The sequence below is a fragment of the Sardina pilchardus genome, chromosome 24 (assembly GCF_963854185.1).
Source record: "Sardina pilchardus chromosome 24, fSarPil1.1, whole genome shotgun sequence".
In the NCBI taxonomy this organism is placed as follows: Eukaryota; Metazoa; Chordata; class Actinopteri; order Clupeiformes; family Clupeidae; genus Sardina; species Sardina pilchardus.
The window spans coordinates 25,733,264-25,752,064 of NC_085017.1; the positions used below are offsets into that span (position 1 = coordinate 25,733,264).

The 18,801-nt window shown below is 43.2% G+C and overlaps 3 protein-coding genes, 1 long non-coding RNA gene and 1 other non-coding gene across 5 annotated transcripts; 1 reads left to right on the forward strand and 4 right to left on the reverse strand.

Moving 5' to 3' along the window:
* The first annotated feature begins 44 nt into the window (after positions 1-44).
* ppp1r11 (protein phosphatase 1, regulatory (inhibitor) subunit 11) lies at positions 45-3,311 on the forward strand. The gene is made up of 3 exons (XM_062529996.1): positions 45-360; positions 865-973; positions 1,582-3,311. Exons 1-3 carry the CDS (start codon positions 277-279, stop codon positions 1,767-1,769), a joined length of 381 nt encoding a protein of 126 aa, XP_062385980.1. The 5' UTR covers positions 45-276; the 3' UTR covers positions 1,770-3,311.
* Positions 3,312-3,782: 471 nt separating this feature from the next.
* On the reverse strand, positions 3,783-9,643 carry c24h6orf47 (chromosome 24 C6orf47 homolog). Its single transcript, XM_062529995.1, has 3 exons — positions 9,140-9,643; positions 7,431-8,446; positions 3,783-5,636 (listed from the first exon to the last, which is right to left on the reverse strand). Exon 2 carries the CDS (start codon positions 8,403-8,405, stop codon positions 7,443-7,445), a length of 963 nt encoding a protein of 320 aa, XP_062385979.1. The 5' UTR covers positions 8,406-8,446; positions 9,140-9,643; the 3' UTR covers positions 3,783-5,636; positions 7,431-7,442.
* A 352-nt stretch (positions 9,644-9,995) lies between these two features.
* Positions 9,996-14,084, reverse strand: LOC134072508 (uncharacterized). The gene is made up of 8 exons (XR_009937173.1): positions 13,924-14,084; positions 13,409-13,467; positions 13,199-13,226; positions 12,959-13,016; positions 12,715-12,770; positions 10,484-10,521; positions 10,254-10,306; positions 9,996-10,069 (listed from the first exon to the last, which is right to left on the reverse strand). It is a non-coding gene; the product is annotated as an uncharacterized LOC134072508 (long non-coding RNA).
* LOC134073264 (small nucleolar RNA SNORD52) lies at positions 13,096-13,161 on the reverse strand. Its single transcript, XR_009937260.1, has one exon. It is a non-coding gene; the product is annotated as a small nucleolar RNA SNORD52 (small nucleolar RNA).
* A 2,051-nt stretch (positions 14,085-16,135) lies between the features above and the next one.
* Positions 16,136-18,057, reverse strand: LOC134072345 (uncharacterized). The gene is made up of 5 exons (XM_062528978.1): positions 17,994-18,057; positions 17,838-17,874; positions 17,554-17,705; positions 16,657-17,353; positions 16,136-16,195 (listed from the first exon to the last, which is right to left on the reverse strand). The coding sequence occupies exons 2-5, from the start codon at positions 17,865-17,867 to the stop codon at positions 16,136-16,138; spliced, it is 939 nt and encodes a 312-aa protein (XP_062384962.1). The 5' UTR covers positions 17,868-17,874; positions 17,994-18,057.
* Between the last annotated feature and the right edge of the window lie 744 nt (positions 18,058-18,801).

Genomic DNA, 18,801 nt, shown 5'->3' on the forward strand with positions numbered 1-18,801 from the left:
ATCTGAGAAACACTTCTTCTAATGAACGGAAGTGGTCCGTCTGTGAAAGTTGTTCGATCAGAAGCAAATTAAGCGCATACACAATCAACTCATGCAGTACCACTGACTCGACGCACTGATTACGTGAGATGATACAGTAGCGGTAGTAAATTGGTGGAAGCGCGTGTTATAACACAACTAGCGTTTAATCGCTTTATTTTTTGACAGCGGAACACGTTTCAGGACCTAACAGATTTGAAAGAGAACAGTAACGTTAGCTGGCTAACGTTAGCAGCCATGGCGGAGGTCCCAGGTACTTCTAACGTTAGTGAAACGATAACGGAGACGGTCCAGACCAACACACCGCCACCGCCCCAGCAGGTATAGTGCTATATTACTATTTATAGCGGACTGTCACTTGTAATTCATTAGTTTTTATTAGGATATTCGGTTCACCTACCATTTCTTTCGTTCTATTATTACTCATCGTTAGCTATTTTATCGTGGGCTTCTTGCTAATGTTAACTATCAAGCTAAAACGAAGTGAGTAGCGTGAGCTAACTAGCGCGATGCTACTAGTTTGCAACCTGTCGGTAACGTTATCTAGGTTGCCATGAGTGGCGATCCGCAAGAAATAATTTTACGATGTGCATGTAACTAAGCATTACATTTTTGAACAGCGATCGCTTTTACTTATAGGATCGCTCGATTTGTAGATGGGCATGTTTTACCTGATGACAGTCTTGTTCAAAAATATTATGTAAGCCAGATCTTGGTCATCTTTATTTAAATCAGTGGTTATCAAGCTGAACTTGAGCAAGATAACCAATCGTGATAAAGTCATGCTTCAACTAAGTTTGTAATTCAATTGGTTATGTTATTCAGGAGGGTCGAAGTCTGACCATAAAACTCAGGAAGCGGAAAACTGAGAAGAAGGTGGAGTGGTCCAGCGATACGGTTGACAACGAACATCTGGGCAGGAGATCATCGAAATGTGAGTGTCAGACGCAGGCTGACAGTCCTTGTTCCAGTCCAGATATAGAAAACGAGGCCATTTGCATAATCGTGCACAATGCACATCAGTACTAGGGCCTAAGCCTATAAACGTCACTCCCTATCTTAGAAGAAAAAAAATCCTTTGATTTGATCAATTGTCAAATATTGTATAAACTGAATGGATGTCTAAAATGCCGGTTCAGGTATGCTTGTCTCTTGTTTGTACTTGTTTGTGTGATGCACTGTCATTAAGTGCACCACCAATGAGGTCTCATGCTCACAGCTTCACTGGGATATTTGAGGGAAAACTGTGGCGTAATGGAGTCTTGACTTACAGTCACTATCAGCAGCAATCCAATCATAGAGGGTTGAAGCAGAACTTGATCCAATCCCTTATCTGTAACTAGATTACCTGTATTATGGCCTCCATAAAATGGGAATGTGTATAATGCTCTTCATAGATGAGTCTGTGTTTATGTGCATCATAGAGGGTGTGTGTGCTCGTTCTATATCCTGAATGTGTATCGCTGTTGTAATTCTGTCTCCAGTATAGCATATCTTTGTTTTGGAGACGTTCCATGACGTGTGTATGTTTGTGATCTGCAGGTTGCTGTATATACGAGAAGCCACGTCAATTTGGCGAGTCGTCCACAGAGAGTGAAGGGGAGGACGACGAGGGGTGCGGGAGTGCACATTGCATCATGGGCCATGGGAGCCGGCACAGAGAGTGTGGAGGAGGCGGCGGTGGTGGCGGTACAGCTCCCCCTAGCTCTGGAGGTCCACACACCCACTGATGCACGTCAGTGTAACTGGTGGCCGGCTGGTGGGGGTTTGCAGTCTGTGACCGTCATAAAGATAGCTCTACTCACCCCTCATTGCACTCAGTCACTGCATTCCCTGGAGAGAATGAGAATCACACACAGACACAGGCTCTGATGCAAGAGAACCAAACAGTTTTCACAATCACAATGCTTCGGATGTGTGTGGCAGGGGAGTAAAGGGTGGGGTGAGGTTAAATATTGTACATATTGATCAGTTTTTGCCTCTTTTTACATAGTTGATTTCCCTTTATTATTTATTTGTCTGTCTTAATATTAGCTTTAAGTAGAGTGAATTTTAGTCATTTCGTTAGATGGCGCCCTCAGAGGGAATGTCTCCATGCCGAGCATCTTGTGCTTCAAGAGGTTTGGATTGTTTTGGCCTCCTGGCCAAGTGCCTTTGGCACTGTCCCTGGTCAGTGGTGTTCTCCTACCATCTTATCACTGTACAATATAATATGACCAAATTAGAGAAAACACTTTAAATACTGAAAACATTAATTTTACTACTCTATAACATAACAAGCAACTCGAGGCCATGAAGAGTTGACCACATTTGTGAATTCCCTAACAGCTTTGCATGGACACAAGCCATGGCAACTTGCTGCAGACTCCACATAGTTCTGACAATCTGTGTGCTTGATACGAGTGTGGCCTAGCTTATGGCTTAGTGTGTTAAAGGTGCACGCTGCACCTGTTGTGAATACATACATGTAGATTCCTTTAAGTACTCATCTGTAATCTGATGAGGCTTCACCCATGGAAGCAGAGAAGAGTCTGAACAGCTGGTATTAATATACCAGGCTGTTAAAACAGAGCTGATTTTAACACATTTTGATTCCTTTCCACTTTTAATTGAGACAGAAGCTATATAGATAAATCAGTGATCAAACATGAGACTTTTCCCATTTTCACGTATGGACAGGCGGTGGACTTGGCTCTCGTGGGCAGACCTCCCCTATACTCAGCTCTCGAGTCGCACGTGAACACAAATCTCGGCATCTCGCACGCCACCGCTTTTAAAAACAAAAGGCTTCTGACGGGTGCAGTCCTCAGATTGGTCTCTCAGACTGAACCAGAATTCATCCTAAGCACATCACGTGACATTTGAAGCCTCTGGCCCCAGAGCACTGCTAAGCTGAGTTTAAGGGCCAGGTAATATGCTACATGCATGTAGTTCAGGGTGTGGCCCTGCCCTGCACCAGACACAGCATCAGTGTGAGAGTCAGTGTGTGTGTATGAGGGTGGGTGCATGGCTAATTGCTGTCTGAATTGGCGTGTTTGTGATTCATGTCTCCTGTCCAGCTTTTGGCTGGACCCTGCCACCTGGTCATTCGTGTTCCACTTCTGACTGCTTAGCCTCACAACACCGGAATCTCCTACCAGTATATGCCACCATTTTCTACAATAAAACCTGCAGTATGTATGTACTCTGATGTTACTTAACTAATGATGCACACGTGTGTATATAATGAAAACATAACAGATTTAATGTGAATAAAGAGGTTTGACCTGTGATTGTAATTTGGTCTGTTCTAATGCATTTCAAACGATGTGCTGGATCCTTACCTATTTCAGAAAAGCCCCCAGTTTGGAGTGGACAGAGTCAAAACAGCAGGTTTTGTAGAGTCTAAGGAGCCACCACCTGTCCCTCCACCTTCCATATTAATCTTTCAAGGGTAGTTGGGCTCAATTAGATAACATATTACAAAACTAGGGGGTTAAGTGAAGATAACTGCTGTCTCCAGGGCACAGGTGGTATAAATAAGTCAATAAAAGAGCAGCCATTTCCAGCCACTTGTTTTGTAGCCATCAGCAAGTTTATTCCAGGCTATTGCCTGACGAATGCCAGCAAGCAGATCCCACTGGCTCATCACAGTACAGTCCTATCCCCACAGGAATGTGATATGAGCCCGAAGCAGCAGGCTATGTACATCTGTTCATCTCTGTGATCCATCAGAAACCAAAACAATTCAGCCACATGCAGACTGGAGTGACACTTATCTTTATTCACACTCGGTCCAGAATACAGTTGGGCTCAGAACAGCATAACATCTAGGAGAGGAACTTGACCTGCTTTCCTCACCTTCCCTCATGTTCACCTTCTCTCTGTACCTTACTCTCTCCATCCACCTCTACAATCTCAACCTCCCCCAAAACAAGCAAATGTTAACACAACATCTCTGGAGTCACCACATCTGTGTGTGCCTCTTGCATTTAATTTGAACAGTTACTCTGTATTTCTAAGAAATCCACAATGTGAAAGCATATGAGGACACAAGCACAGAGTTTTTCCACGGACTTCGGTGTGTTCAAAGTATTACAATAATACAAGGATTAAAAAAGAGATTCATATAGAAAATAGTTTAAAGCTTAGTTTTGTGCGCACAAAACAGGTACAACAGCCTTAAACATGCATAGAGGTTAGATTAACATAAAAAAAGCTATATTAAAACAGGAAATGTGCAAGAAATCAACTGTATAAAATATATTGTGCTGGTTATAGGTAGATGTGTGAACTGTATGTGATACAACACTGCAACTGAACGACTGAACTTGTCTTCATTGTAAATATAACCTCAACTGATAAAAATGCAACAATACAATGGGCTACTGCATTAGTCAGTAAGGCCATTCCATTCCAAATCGAAATTAACATACCGCCTGAATAAAGACCCTGCTTTTAAAAATGTCAGTTGATATACATATATTACAGGTTTTTGTAAATAAAATGATGTGTAATATTAGTAGGCTGTAAATATCTTATTGAGTTACTCTTGTGTGTCTGGCTATTAGTGTTAGGGCATGCAAATATAATAAGCCTATGGCACATGGCAACAAACATACACATTTAGGACAAAATCCCCAAATACCTTTCCCACAAAATAAAAACAGTTCATACCGATGGAAGCAAAAATACAACAAAGCACTCCAGCCTTCTCTATCTACACAAGAACAGAAATCAGTCTATCAAAAGGTCATCAAATCTGTTATACCTCTGTCCAAGTTGTCCAACTCATAGTCTCCTCTGGGGGAACAAAATTAGGGGAGAAGGAAAAAAAAAAAAGACATGCACTGCGCTGGCTGACAGGCGGGTCGTGAAACGTGTCGAAATCACAAGGCAGCAGTGGGACAAGACACGTGCAGAGACTGTGGCAGTGGTTCTATTCTTCTCCTGTATATGCTGATGGGCTTGTACATATCAAACAGAGTGCTTGGCATCAGCGGGATCCATAAGTGAGCAATCAGCAGGGCTGGTGGGGAGACTGCCAGAGGACGAGAGGGGAGTTATATAGTGGAGAAATCTGGAGGCTGTACCCCAAGTCATTCGGAGTGTAAGACAAAAAAAATTTAAAAATCCCTTCTTAAAAAGGCGTCCTTCCTTCAAAGATGCTTTCTGTGCTATATGGAGTACTTAATTCTGTCACCATTGTGGATGTAAACTAGAACTCCTTGCTAGTTTCCAGTTTCATATGACCCAAAGTACTGTTTTAAATGGATGTATAAAGCGAACCTCCTAAAACTGCTGATCTACCCAAAGCTTCATGAATACTCATAAGTAATGGAATAGATTTCGATGAGAACAAAATGTGCTGATATTCCAATTCACAGCTTGTACCGAACATCTAGGGCAAGTAAAATAGACAAAAGACAAAAAGCTGGTAGTAGTGTGAGGTTTTCCTTTAAGTCATGTTGAAGAAAAGTCTCAATCATTTCCTCGGAGCAGAAAGCTGCAGTGGCTTTGTGACGTGCGCCAAGTTAAGTGGAGTGTAGGTCGTGTAGAGCTCTAGGCAACGAGGCCTCCGGATGGAGCACGTGCAGAAGCACCAGGATCCAGTCAGCCTGTAGAGACAAGCACGGACAGGAGAATAAGGGGAAACTCCTGACACTCATGAGACAGACAGGCACACACACACACACACAGTCACACACACACACACACACACACACACACACAATCTATTTCAGTTACCACCAGTCCTACAGGGCAAAATAAGAGAACAGCATATGGGTGGACAGGACAGCAGATAATGTTCGTAGGCAAAAAAGACCCTGTACAACACACACACAGTCACGCACACAGTCACACAGTCACACACACACACACACACACACACACACACACACACGCACATACACACACAGTCACACACACACACACACACACACACCTATTTCAGTTACCACCAGTCCTACAGGGAAAAATAAGAGAACAGCATATGGGTGGACAGGACAGCAGATAATGTTTGTAGGCAAAAAAGACCCTGTACAACTGTCAGCCACCTGCTTCAAATAGTCTAACGGCCAGCCAGTTTGAGCAGGTGGCCTCAATGTTGTCGAACATTTTCTACAGCTGGTGGGTAATGAAATCATGCATAGGCCACTTCATTGGCAAGCATTAAAAGAATGTTTAACGGCTAAGCAGATTTCTTTGATCTAATTTACCAGCCCTACAGTACATCCTAACATCCTAACTGCTCTCCTTGAGGTTGCCTACTTCCCGTGGTCTAATTTGGGATCAGTTTGGAGGTAGAACTGTGTTAAGTCTATTCTCAGGACCTATTCAGTAACACTCTCCCTCAACGCTAAATGAGCACATTTGTGCTCAAGTGCTGCATTAGTCTACTGAGGGGGCATTCAGTCGATTTCATTATTTAGAATAAAATAGAATAGAATAAAACTTTGGCCCCAGCCGTGGCGCAACTGGCTGGGGCACCTGCACCGCACGCCGGCGACCCGGGTTCGATTGTCCTTTCCGGATCCCACCCCAGCTCTCTCTCCCACTCGCTTCCTGTCATTCTCTCTACTGTCCTGTCCAATTAAAGGCATAAAAAGCCCAAAAAAATAACCTTTAAAAAAAAAAAAAAAAAGAATAAAACTTCTGGCATTTTCCATCCATGGCGGAAAAAGGACTGAAGCCCTGCACCGGGGCTTCCCCCAAGACTTCTGAACCTCCGCTAGGAAGTCGGGGAAGGCTGGGAGGGGGCGAGACCGTTTCTCTGGACGGTGGTCGGAATACGACCCGTCCATCAGGGAGCCCTGGCGCTCCGGCTGCTCTGCCCATTGGATGCCGAGCAGCTTTGTGTCCAATGCTCCCCTTGTGAACTGAACTCATTAGTCCAGGCTGTGAAGTCTGTAAGGTTGCACATTACAGTAGCACTGCCCATGTAAAAAGGCATCCATGTAACACCATTAGTTCAGTTTGGTTTCCTCATAACCTCATAATGTCATGGCCATTGGTTTCAGCTGCAGGCTTTCAAAGGCCCATTCATTGGGGAGAAACACTTCTCAATGCAGCTTGAATTCACAATGCCTAACACAAGTAAAATATCCAACTCACAAAAGTACACTATAAACTTGTTGCAGCCAGCATTCCAGTCAACACGTATTCCCTGGTTATGAAAGATGGGCTGTGTTGGAGATATTTTGATGTTTTATGCTTTTATCAGATAATGCGAGCATTTTCTCATGGAAAGAGAGTTATGTTTGAATAATGATAGTCTGTTCTGCGTTGGTGTTTAAGCCTATTTCAGAACTAAAACATAGGTGAACACAGATAAAGAGGCATGTTCCCCACAACACAACACAACACAACACAACACAACACAACACAACACAACACAGCACAGCACTCACCTCTAATCAAAGCTACTTAGTCCGAATCTTTCTTCTGGTGCATTCCTCCATGCTTGGTTTCTGCATGTCAGTCTCGACCTCCAGTTTCTTCTCACTCGTCTCCTCCACCTCCTCCTGTTGTCCTTTCTGCTCCTCCGTCTGCTCCCCCTCTCCAGTGATGACACTCTGGCGTATGCTGACGGAGATGACCAGGCCCTGGATGATCCCGTACACCAACGCAAACTGCGGCAAGAATTCTTTGACCACCCACAGGAGTGACGCCATGCCAACAGCGGAGACGAAGAACATGGCCATGCCGTGCAGCCAGAGTTTCAAGGCGCCCTGCACCCCCAAAACGTCCAAGAACACACGGGCGGGGAGGGACACCGCCCACAGCAGGCCAACTACACACAGATCGAAGAGATGTCGAAGGAAGTTAAAGCAGATGTCAAAGTGCTCTGGCAAGATCTCCCCTTCCCAGGACCGTGAGAAAACACTAAAAGACGACGCCTTCTGGAAGGGTGTAGGGGATGGGGGTGGAGTGTCATAGTCTGAGACGTCCCCGTCCACCTTATCATTGCCCCATGAGCTTTCTCCCCACCCTGCCACCTTACGCTGCCAGGCTCCATCGGAGGCAGCCGACTTAGACCAGGGCAGGTAAGAGGTGGGCAGCATGGCGTGCCACCACCGCGAGGCACTTTTCACTGGGGGTCTGTTGACACGCTCATGAGTCTCAAAGCCGGCGCACAAGTCCTCCACTTCTCTGTGCTGTACTCTCTCCTCTGCTGCCTCCCAGTACTCCTCTGTCAGTGCCTTGTGGTAAGTCTTCTCTTTTGGCGGCCCCCACACCCATGACACGACACCCCCCCAACCCCAGCTGGTCCTCGGGCTGCTGTCATCCATCACACACTCCTTAGGGCTACCTTTACCCCCCCATGGCCGGTAGGCAAGGGTAGGGCGCACCCATCCCCAAACCCGCTGGGTCACAGACGTCATGATAGCCCTCCTGGCCTTTTGGTCCTCTCAGAAGGACGACTCTGAATATTAAATATAAAAAAGTTGTTAACAGTTACAGAAAGAATGGTTTAGTGTGTTTAAAATTCATACAACGGATTCATAAAACGAGTTTAATTCAGATGTAAGACCTGACAGGCCATTTAAATCGCAACAACTAACGTCCAATACATGTTAAAGGCAAAAAAAAGAGTTACACCGAAGAAAAGAAAAAGAAAACAAAGAAAAGGTTACACCCTGACATTACATGTCAACAACAAAATGACATACTTGGGCGTGTGACCACTAACGTTAACGATAAACGTTGACGTTAGCAAGTCGACCTTTCGGTGATTCGATAAATTAGCCCCTTCACGGCTAACAAGATGTAAACTTGCCCAAAAAGTGGCCAATGCGTTGCATAACTACTCTTCGACAAGACATTGAATCCAGTGTAAGGGGAAGGGGTGACTTACAAACGGGACAATGCATTACCAGAGCCAGACAACAACTTTAAAATCAATCGAAAAGTTTTTTCGACAGTAACGTTTAGTTCTACGTTAGCATTAGAATCTCAAATTCAACACTCAAGCAAACATGGAAATGTTTCAAACCTACAAAGCTATCCGAGCCAATATACATTTAGCTACCTCAGCCACCTTAAAGGCCAAAGTTCAATGCATGCCCTTAAGAGCTAATGTTATTTTGTGGTGGAGTTAAAAAACACACTTTCTTACCTCCACTGAGCAAAGATGCTAACGATTCGGTCACAGAAACTTTTACGGAGATCCGTCCTCCAGGAAATGTAACCGACAACGCATCATAAATTACTGGCAGTAGGATACAACGTTGCTGGTGTTTATTCTTATATCGTCAGGCTGGTATTAATTGTCGGGTTCGTCGACATTACAGAGATTGTATCCAACACCGGAGACAGTAAAACCAGTGTATTCCAAGGTTTGTTTTGCCAAGTACGAACTTACGTAAACCATCAAATATTTAACACAAAAGCTAGCCAGCTAGCGAACCTGACGTATGACTAATTCGTAATCTGCACCACACGAATACCAATGTTAAATGTTATCGCCATTTCACAAAGGAAATGCAAGCTTGCCACTCCCGCTGATACAGGGAGTCATTCGCATATTTTATGCATGCATCAAATATTAGCTTCTGGGGCTGCTAGCCATGCCAGGTAGGTCGATCAACGCGACGCAAAACACTGATGAAACCGGAAACAGCTGGGTGTCTGGCGCAGACCCTAATGGAGGTTACCATAGCCTCAGCTTTATCAGCGATGAAGAAGTTACTCATGAGGAACTAAGTTATGGTTTAGTTAAGAGAACAATATTATTCATAAACGTGGCTCTACTCAATTAGAAGACAGTATTCATATCTGCAACTGATTTAGTGGTCAAAAACCTCAAAGTAAATATGGTTTCTTTCAACATGGCCTCTTGTAAATTGTGGTAGCTGCATTGTAGAAATCTACACCAATATTTCTATACATCAATTTCATTGTGGCAGCTGCATCATGGGAGTCTACACCAATATTTCTATGCACCATCACAATTTAAATTAACACAAACACACTTAAGTTTAATTCACTTTATTGATCTTTGAACTGAATCCAGTGAAGTAGATATCTTCCTGTTGCAGGAACACCCCTTGGAGAGAAAACACAAAAGGAAAACTCAGCAACACAGGTGACTGTAGGTCATTCAATAAAGGCATGAGCAGGATCTCAGTGCGCTGCGAGAAAACTTCATTTGCATCAGTTGAACCAATAACGCAATCATCATAGGCAGAAAAATTAACATTTCTCCCATCCTTCACAAAAGGTTTATGTACCTCACTTCCGACCAGGAGCGTCAGTTGCAGGCCACGATACCATCCAAGTCAGTCTACGCCACAATAGAAAACACAAATTAGATTCACAATAGAATTCAAGACAAAACTTATAAAACAGAGTGTGTGTTCAGTGCACTGTGAAAGAGCATCAATGTAATTCAGAGACTCTAGTCTGCAAAAATCATCATAACACTGTTGAGGGGAGGTTGATTAAACAAAATCATTCGCACCTTCAAAGGCTCATCCTGCATCCTCCTCCTGCAAGACCCTGTAAAAACAGACATCACAATTAAAACAGTGCAGATAAACACCCCATTGGCACATGTACAGAGCCCCTTTTCTGCTTGAATGTTCCGCTTTCTGCAAGCTGCTTTGGATAAAAGCGTCTGCTAACTTAAGTGTTCTGTGATCTGGTGGTTAGACCATCCCTCAGTTATCCTCAGGCATGCAAACTGGTCAGGGGTGAAAAAGGTGAGACTCTTCTCCGACTCCGACTCCGACCCCCCCCCTCCGTCCCCCCCCCCCCCCCCCCCCCGCCCCGAAAAAAAAAGAAAAAAGAAAACATGGAAACAAATCTTCCAAAGTGTGAGGGACCCGCTTTCTTTCTTACTATCTCTCTCTTTCTCTGTGCTTATGTACTTATTATGTACTTATTACACATTTCTGATGATTTCATAGGCCTAATGGACACTTAAAAACAGAATAAGGAAAAGTCTGAATATTTGTTGGACCAAACCAGGTAATCTATAATCTTGCTTGAGACACACACTATTTCAAACTAATATTATTATATAAAATAAGGTAGATAGGCTTTAATTTTTCAAATTGTTTTAAAACGTTTTAATATGCAGCCTAGGCTACAACAGATTGTGTTTTTTAGGCTATATTGTGCTAGTGTGTTTAACCAACCAATAAAGTTATGTGAACTGTCTTCATATAAACTGTAGGCTACCTGTAGGCACAGACTAGGCTACAGGTCCTCCTGTAACTCGACAATCAAATGTAAATTTAATTTACGCATGGCTTATGAACTCGTAATGATCCGGGTGTTACTGAAAATTGTTGCAAGTCACACACATAACTCAAACGGTTACGTGCGTTACGTGTGGTCTGAAGCAGTCACCACTTTTTTTGGCTACGTTACGAATCATTTGTGTTGCATATCTTTTGCGTAGGCTTTGCGTAAGGTCTATATGCGCAGTGTGCTTCGAGCAGCCTAACAGGGCCCACTTTTCTTAAAGACAGCATTATCATGTCAATGAACTACGTCTCTGGACAAAACGAACCAGCCCAGTTTATGAGCATTTAATTCAACTGTCACATTAGCCTTTGATATACTGATAAAGTCTGCCTATTTGCTTCACCTTTTGCCGATCTAGATGGTTCGAACTGCACGCATTCTTCATCAAAAGAACTCGTTATGTCTACATGTTTGTCTAATTTCGCTAACTTTCATCATTAGAAGAAAACAACCTATGCTACGTTGCTACTCTAATCTCAGCGTCTTTTTCTAATAGAAGTTGAACGTTTTAACAAGCCCACCTGTGAAATCCCTCGGCATCTCTTCTCGCCAGAATCACTATATTCCACCTGACATCTCAGACGCATCTATCTGCGCTCACAACAGAGGCTATACTTGGCGTGCGCTTTCTGTTCGCGTTGCGTCTTTGTCAACAATTAGCTTCCACTAATGTTTATTAAACGCATAGGGGCTACATTCACGCATCCCTTGCTGATCAGACACGCGGCTCTAGAAACACCTCAAGATGCGTTAGCGTCTTCGCATGATTTCTAAACTCAGTTGTAAATTCAATTCACCTTGACCCCCCCCCCCCCCCCTAAATATTTTCTCATCGGATCTGCACGAACCATGTAAGTCACCTATTTTTGATTCAAAACGGCGAATTTCGCCGAAAGGTGAGGAGTTTGCATGCCTGTATCCTTTTGTTGTTTATTCTGGTGAACAAGAGTATGGGCCATACGATGGATACCCACATTTCCCTATGGATCAATAAGGGGCAGGTGTCAACTCTAAATCAATTCTGGTGGCAGGTGTAGTCATAGCAATTTTCACCAGGATTAGTACACAACGAAGCCTACCTTAAGATTTGGGAAAGATTCTTTGAAAGATTGTAGTCTTTTAACTATTGCCCCTCATTCAAACTTTACAAGACTGCAATCTTTCCAGAATCTTTCCCATATCTAGTCAGTGTACGGTAGGCTTAAATTGCCGCCATGCTTCCGTGTAAAGGAGTTTGATTTAGTGACAATTATACTATTAAAAGTAATCGGAGGACGGGCAACTTGGCTTTTGAAGCTGCCTACAAAAACACCTAAAAGGAGTTGAGCAGCAGTGATTCAAACCCTTCAAATATCCATAGTGCATTAAAACCAATTGATGTACATAAAGTTAAGGTTAAATTGTTTTACTGGAGATGTAACAAATCCACATGCAACTTACGATCATGGGAATTCCTCCAACCAAATTCCATGACTTTCTTGTTGCAGGAACATGCCCTGAAGAGGGGGAAAAAGGGGAAAGATTCAGCAACTCCGGTGACGACATCATTCAATAAAAGCATGAGCAGGATCTCAGTGCGCTGCGAGAAAACTTCATTTGCATCAGTTGAACCAATAACGCAATCATCATAGACAGGAAACAGAGTGTGTCCCCCCGCCCCAATCCTTCATGAAAAGGAACTTACATCTCTTCAGACCTGGCGCTTCAGACTCACTGCAGACCACGATACCATCCAAGTCAGTCTACACCATAATAGAAAATATACATGTTAGATTCAGATTCACAATAGAATTCAAGAGAAAACGTATAAAGCCGAGTGTGTGTTCAGTGCAGTGAAAAAGCATCAATGTAATTCAGAGACTCTAGTCTGCAAAAATCATCATAACACTTTTGAGATGAGGTTGATTAAACAGATTATTCGTACCTTCAAAGGCCCATGCTGCATCCTCCTCCTGCAAGACAGACATAAACCAATGTTAACTACAATTTCTGAGATGTACGTAAAATCAATGTGCCAGATTTGGTGCTCAGTGCACTGTGAAAAGCATCAAGGTTCTTCAGAGACTCTAGTCTGAAAAGACTCATCATAACACCGAGTTTTGTAACAAATTAAAGTGCAATGAGACCAGCTTACCACAAGATTGTGCATGGGTCGCGAGCCCATGGTCAGGGAGGCCTCGCCACGTCAGGTCGCTGCAACATGTATAACACGGATTATTTCTACTTCACCACAGCAGTCATGCATTACTGTACAACATTACGCATGTTCATCAGTGCACTGTGAAAGACCATCACGAAGTATCAGAGACTCTAGTCTAGTAAGGTCATCATAAAACATGCGGATTGCTAAGTAACTGGCCTGCTAACAGCTAACATTTTGGCTTGATCAAATGGAATCTCACCACATGTCCACCACGTGCGCACTCACTAGAATTACATTAGTGCTATTATGTGAAGATCTCATGGGGTGTGACTTACTATTAAGAGTATCAAGCACATTTAAGAACAAATAAACGAGTCGAAACTGTTGGCTTCGCGAACATTACAATCTCTGCGAAGTTCCCGTCCGACTCACGAGACCAATGAAGGGTTAGCATAGATAGGTAAACCTACAAACGGCTAAGTAACGTTACAAGAGGGTAAGCTTACCATTTCAAAGGACTCAAGAGATATTTCAAGATATCAACGTCTCTTGGTCACCCTGCCGTATACACTGTCTCGGATAGGGCCATCTCCGAACGAAAACTGGTGCCCTGAGGTAGCCACATTCACACGGTGAGCGGGAGAAGAAGGATGTCTCTTCTATTTTTGCGCTATTTATATCATCAGGGACCAGTGACGGAGGGGTCCTCATGTAAGGTAAGAACGAAGTTGCCTGTATAGTTTTCATCTGTTATGCCTGCCTGTTATATCTGTCGGCTTACTGCGCTTACATTCATTCGTGCACAATGACTTATAAGTAATGGCTATTTATGGCATCATCACTTTTGACTTAATATTGTATTCATGTCATTAACATGAAAGGTCAGAAAGGTCAGATACACAGGCCCGCTGATGGTGCTATAGTTGTGGATATGGGTGCTTACATTATTCTAAGTTGCTCAGAGATATTGTTTTTGTCATGCAGAACTTCATAGTATTATACTTGTATATTTCTCATAGTCCAAGGATGTTGAGGGATCTTCATCAAACTTTGCACAGGGACTGTGACTGCATGGACTAGCTTGATGAAGGTCCTGGCATCAGTTTGTACCATGTCTCAAGGGGCTTCACAGATCTTCATCTAACCTCATGATCATCATGAGCATAATTAATTACTATAAAGGCTAAATGCACTAATATGGTATTCAAGGTAGTGGGGTTGAAGTGGGTTCACCTGAAGTGGGTTAATGCTTTCAATTAAGTTTATTTTTACTTAGCCTACTTATTATTATTATCATTATTATCATTTATCATCGTTATTATTTATTTTGAAGAACATTTCTTCACATTTATGTAAGGAAGGCCAACAACTTTATTATTATATTTGATAGGAAACAATTGGGCAAAGAAAGGGAAGATATACTTTTTAAGAATAATAATGGCCTAGGCTTCAGATGTGCCTATGCAGCATGTGAAAATCCTGAGGAAAAAGGATCGTTTGCGAGTCTTCAGTCCAGAAGCAGACGCAGATGTATTCCTCTCATCACATGGCATACCAGGGGCAGAGGTCTCTGATTGCTTATCAGCTGGAGAAGCAAATCCAAATCATCAGTAGGAAATAAAAAAAGCATCAGCAACTAATTATAATACCACACCATATGAAAATGGAAGTGAAACACGATGATGACAGATTTGCAAATTGAATGTCTTGTAGAACTTACCTGTGTCAGAAAAGGCATTGTTGGGAGACACTTTCCTGCTACCTCTTTTTGGCATCTAATAGTTTAGAACAAAATAAATGTTATTCAGGTGACAGACTGACCTACATCATGGGAAAGAAACAGTAGAATTGGACAACTGTGAGAAACTGTGATAATAAGATATAGCGTTGTTAATTACCTTCATTCTGAACCTCATTTTTGGCATCCTCAGTTTAGTGGAGCCCTGTTTGTCAGAGAGCCCTGTTTGTTCCTCCTCTGCAACAGGCATCGGCTGAGGGGAGGGTGGCGCATTCTGGGTTGCCGGGGCAGCAGTTGCTTCACCACTCTGGTGCAGCAGTTCCTTCCTCAATGCCGTTAGCAAAACCTTATCAAAGGAGATGTCTTGTGTCTCCGCAGCTCTCTGAAGGACGGTCTCTGGTCCAAATTCCCTCAGGAGGAACTTATCCATGGTTCTGAATATTGCCTGAACCTTTACATTGCTTGGATAAGTGTGGAAGGTTGGAGTTCCTGAGGTACTGCTGAACTCAGAGAGCAGCTTCTCAATCAGCTCTTGGGAGGAGTCCATCATATCAGCTGAAGCAGTTGGTTGGTCCTTAATTTTTGCCAACAGCCTTAGCATCAGCACCGTGACCAAACAGCCATTGTCACTGCTGTCTGAACCAACCATAGAGGCCATAGTGGAGGGGCTTCCTGTACTTTTCTTCTGCTCACTGTCACAGACTGTTTCATCTCCATCAGTTATGTCATCTGACAGCAAAATGGTGAGTCGGTCAGAGGCTTTGGAACTTGATGGTCTGTTGGTTGAGCCACGAGGCTGCTCATCTGCACTGCATTGCTCTTCTACAGTGGGGACAACCTTCAGCTGATCTCTGTCCATTTCCACTGTTGATTCTTTGTGAAGGACATCCACAACTTGGCGAACCATCACACTGGTGAACAGCCCTAACATGTTTTTAAGTTTTTGAGATGCAGCTTTTGAGTCCTTTGCCATGTCCGGCTCAAAGCTTGCAGCGCCAGATCGGGTGCTTTGGCTCCTGGGGGATGATGCAGCGGTGCCTCTGATGTCGTCACCTGCATCAGACACAGCAGATTCTGAGTATCTGAATTCTGCAAGGAACCTCTGGATCAGTCCGGAAAACAAACCACCAGAGTGGCCAGGGCTGGTATCAAGCAGAAAGGATATTTCTCCTTCAGTGACAGTTCCATCCATGTCAGGTGATAAGATCTTGGGTTCGTCAGAAGATCTGGCGCTAGATCTTTTGTTGGACAAGCTGGCCTGGTTATGTCTCTTCAGCTCCGAATCCACTATGTCCATTACCTGGAAAGTCATCACTTGGGTGAAGAGGTTTGCTACTTCACTATATGTACGTGAAGGATACATGCCTTGATCACAAGTTGGAATGTGAGATTGGGAAGACTCCACTGTTTCTACATAATTAATGTTAGCAGGCAGCCTTTGAATTAGTCTGGTCATCAGGCAGCTGCAATCAGCTTTATCCAGTCCAAGTAGAGAGGGCACAGTGGAAGGACCTTTGGTAGTGGCTGCATCAGCAGATTGGGAGCTACGTGGACGACTAGTGGCATAAGAGCCAGAGAGTGTGCTTTGGGTCCTGGATGAGAACATTGTGGACGAAGCAACGTCTTCATTTGTGTTCCATTCCACAAGGGGGAAGAAATATGGCTGGAGCAAGTTCTTGATTGCATCCTCAGCGTAGGTATAAACTAAATTAGAAGCACTTACAACCCGCTTTGGAACTGTAACCTTCGTAGCGAGGACAGAATCTGACAGGCTTTTGCTAGCAGCCACAGGAATAGAGGTTGGGCTGCTGTTCTGGAGAACACCCTGAATCTGAGTGACAAGGTTCCTGGCGACCTTCTCAATGTTTCCACTGGCTACCAGTCTTTCCAGGATAGCAGTGATGCAGGTCAAATCATGGGCCTCCGTGTGGGCAGAGGACTCACTCACAGAGCTTGCAGCATCCATTTCTGAGTCATAGACCTCAGTGATCACTGGGTACCATGCAACCGATTTACGGAACGTAGCCAGGGCCCCTTTCATTCTGCGCACCAGTTCGCTCACAGGACCACGAGTGATTTCAGGAGAAGAGGACGAGGTACTTTCACTCGCAGCGCTCTCATCTGTGAAGTCTGCATCCGTCACCAGTGACTCAGGAGACGTAGCCAGTGAGCTACGGCACAGCACTGATGAAGGAGACCTTTAATAAAGATACAAATATTGAGATTTGTTACAAGTGTTTTATACAAAATTGTTTCATGGTTCACCCTTTAAAATACTCTCACTTAAGAAGTAGTCTACTACATTCAACACAGTTTCCATAAGTGTTTGTTTCAAAATCCATTTAGAAAATTTGAGTTATTATCCTTCACTCTCTGTGATTCTGCTTGACTGGTATACCTTTCAGTTGAGGTGGTGTCTGAGAGGGTGGTGGACCTTAAGAATGCATCCTTTGCCACACAGACATACGCCGGCAGAATCACTGTAATGGAGCTAAGGCTCACTACTTTCAAAACGGTCATGCACAGTTCTGTAAACTGTGACCTTGTCATCTGTGGTCAATAAAAAATGTGTTATACACAGTCCCAAAAGCAGAAAATGAATTGACATCTTTATTTTAAGGGTAATTTAAAAAGTTTGGAAGGTAAGATAATCTGACACACTATTGTTGGAACAGTACTTACAGGAGATTGCAGCATGCTGCTGAAAGCCATCCACTCCCTAAGGGAGAAAAAAGAAGAAGGGGACATTTTAACACAAGACCTTCATAAACTTAAAATCAGAATTATTTCAAGGCAGGTGGATCATTGTTGAATTGACTTGTAAGGTGCGAAACTCACTCCTCAGTAAGATTGAGAATATATTCCTGTAAATGAGACAGCTGTCTCTTCTCCTGAGGTGAGCAAAGAGTAGATCCTGAACTTGAGCCATCAGAGTGTCTCGATGCAGTCTCAAGTTGAGAAAGATCTTCTGTGAATGAAAATATAGCAAACAGTTTATCTTTTAAACCAAAATCTGAAAAGGCTCTATATGGACAAAATTATGTGTTAAAAGAAAGACTTCAGCCCAGCACTAGGCTACTAAAAATGGCACTTACCTTCCATGGTTTCTGTCATGCGTTTTTCATGAAATGAATGATTGAATGATTCTTTTATGGAAGAAAATGATCAATTTGAAAACCAGTCTTATCACTGCTGATGAGACTGTTAAATTAAAAAAAATAATGAGGTGACTGTCACCCACTGCATATGTCATCACTTGCATCATAAAGGTAAAATGCGTCACAATTGTAACCCATAGCAACTAACTTTCCCCAACAAATTCTAGCCCACTGAGATCTGTGATTTTTTACAGCCTAGATCAAAGATTCTAGAACAGAGCTCTGTTCTAGAATCTTTGGTCGATCTTTGATTCTAGTCTGCTGACATTTCAATCACAGCTCTAAAGGATCTTTGATAAAATGTAATCCATACACGTATTAATTAGGATATCTGTTGCAGAGACCTGTTGAGACAATTGCTAAGACCTAAGAGTCCTAACAATTAATGCAAATAGGTCATGTCGCATTAATAATAGGCCTGTCATTTGACACTAACCGCACTTTCTCACAACTGCAGTTTATTTTTGTAAGGGTACTTTCACACCAGT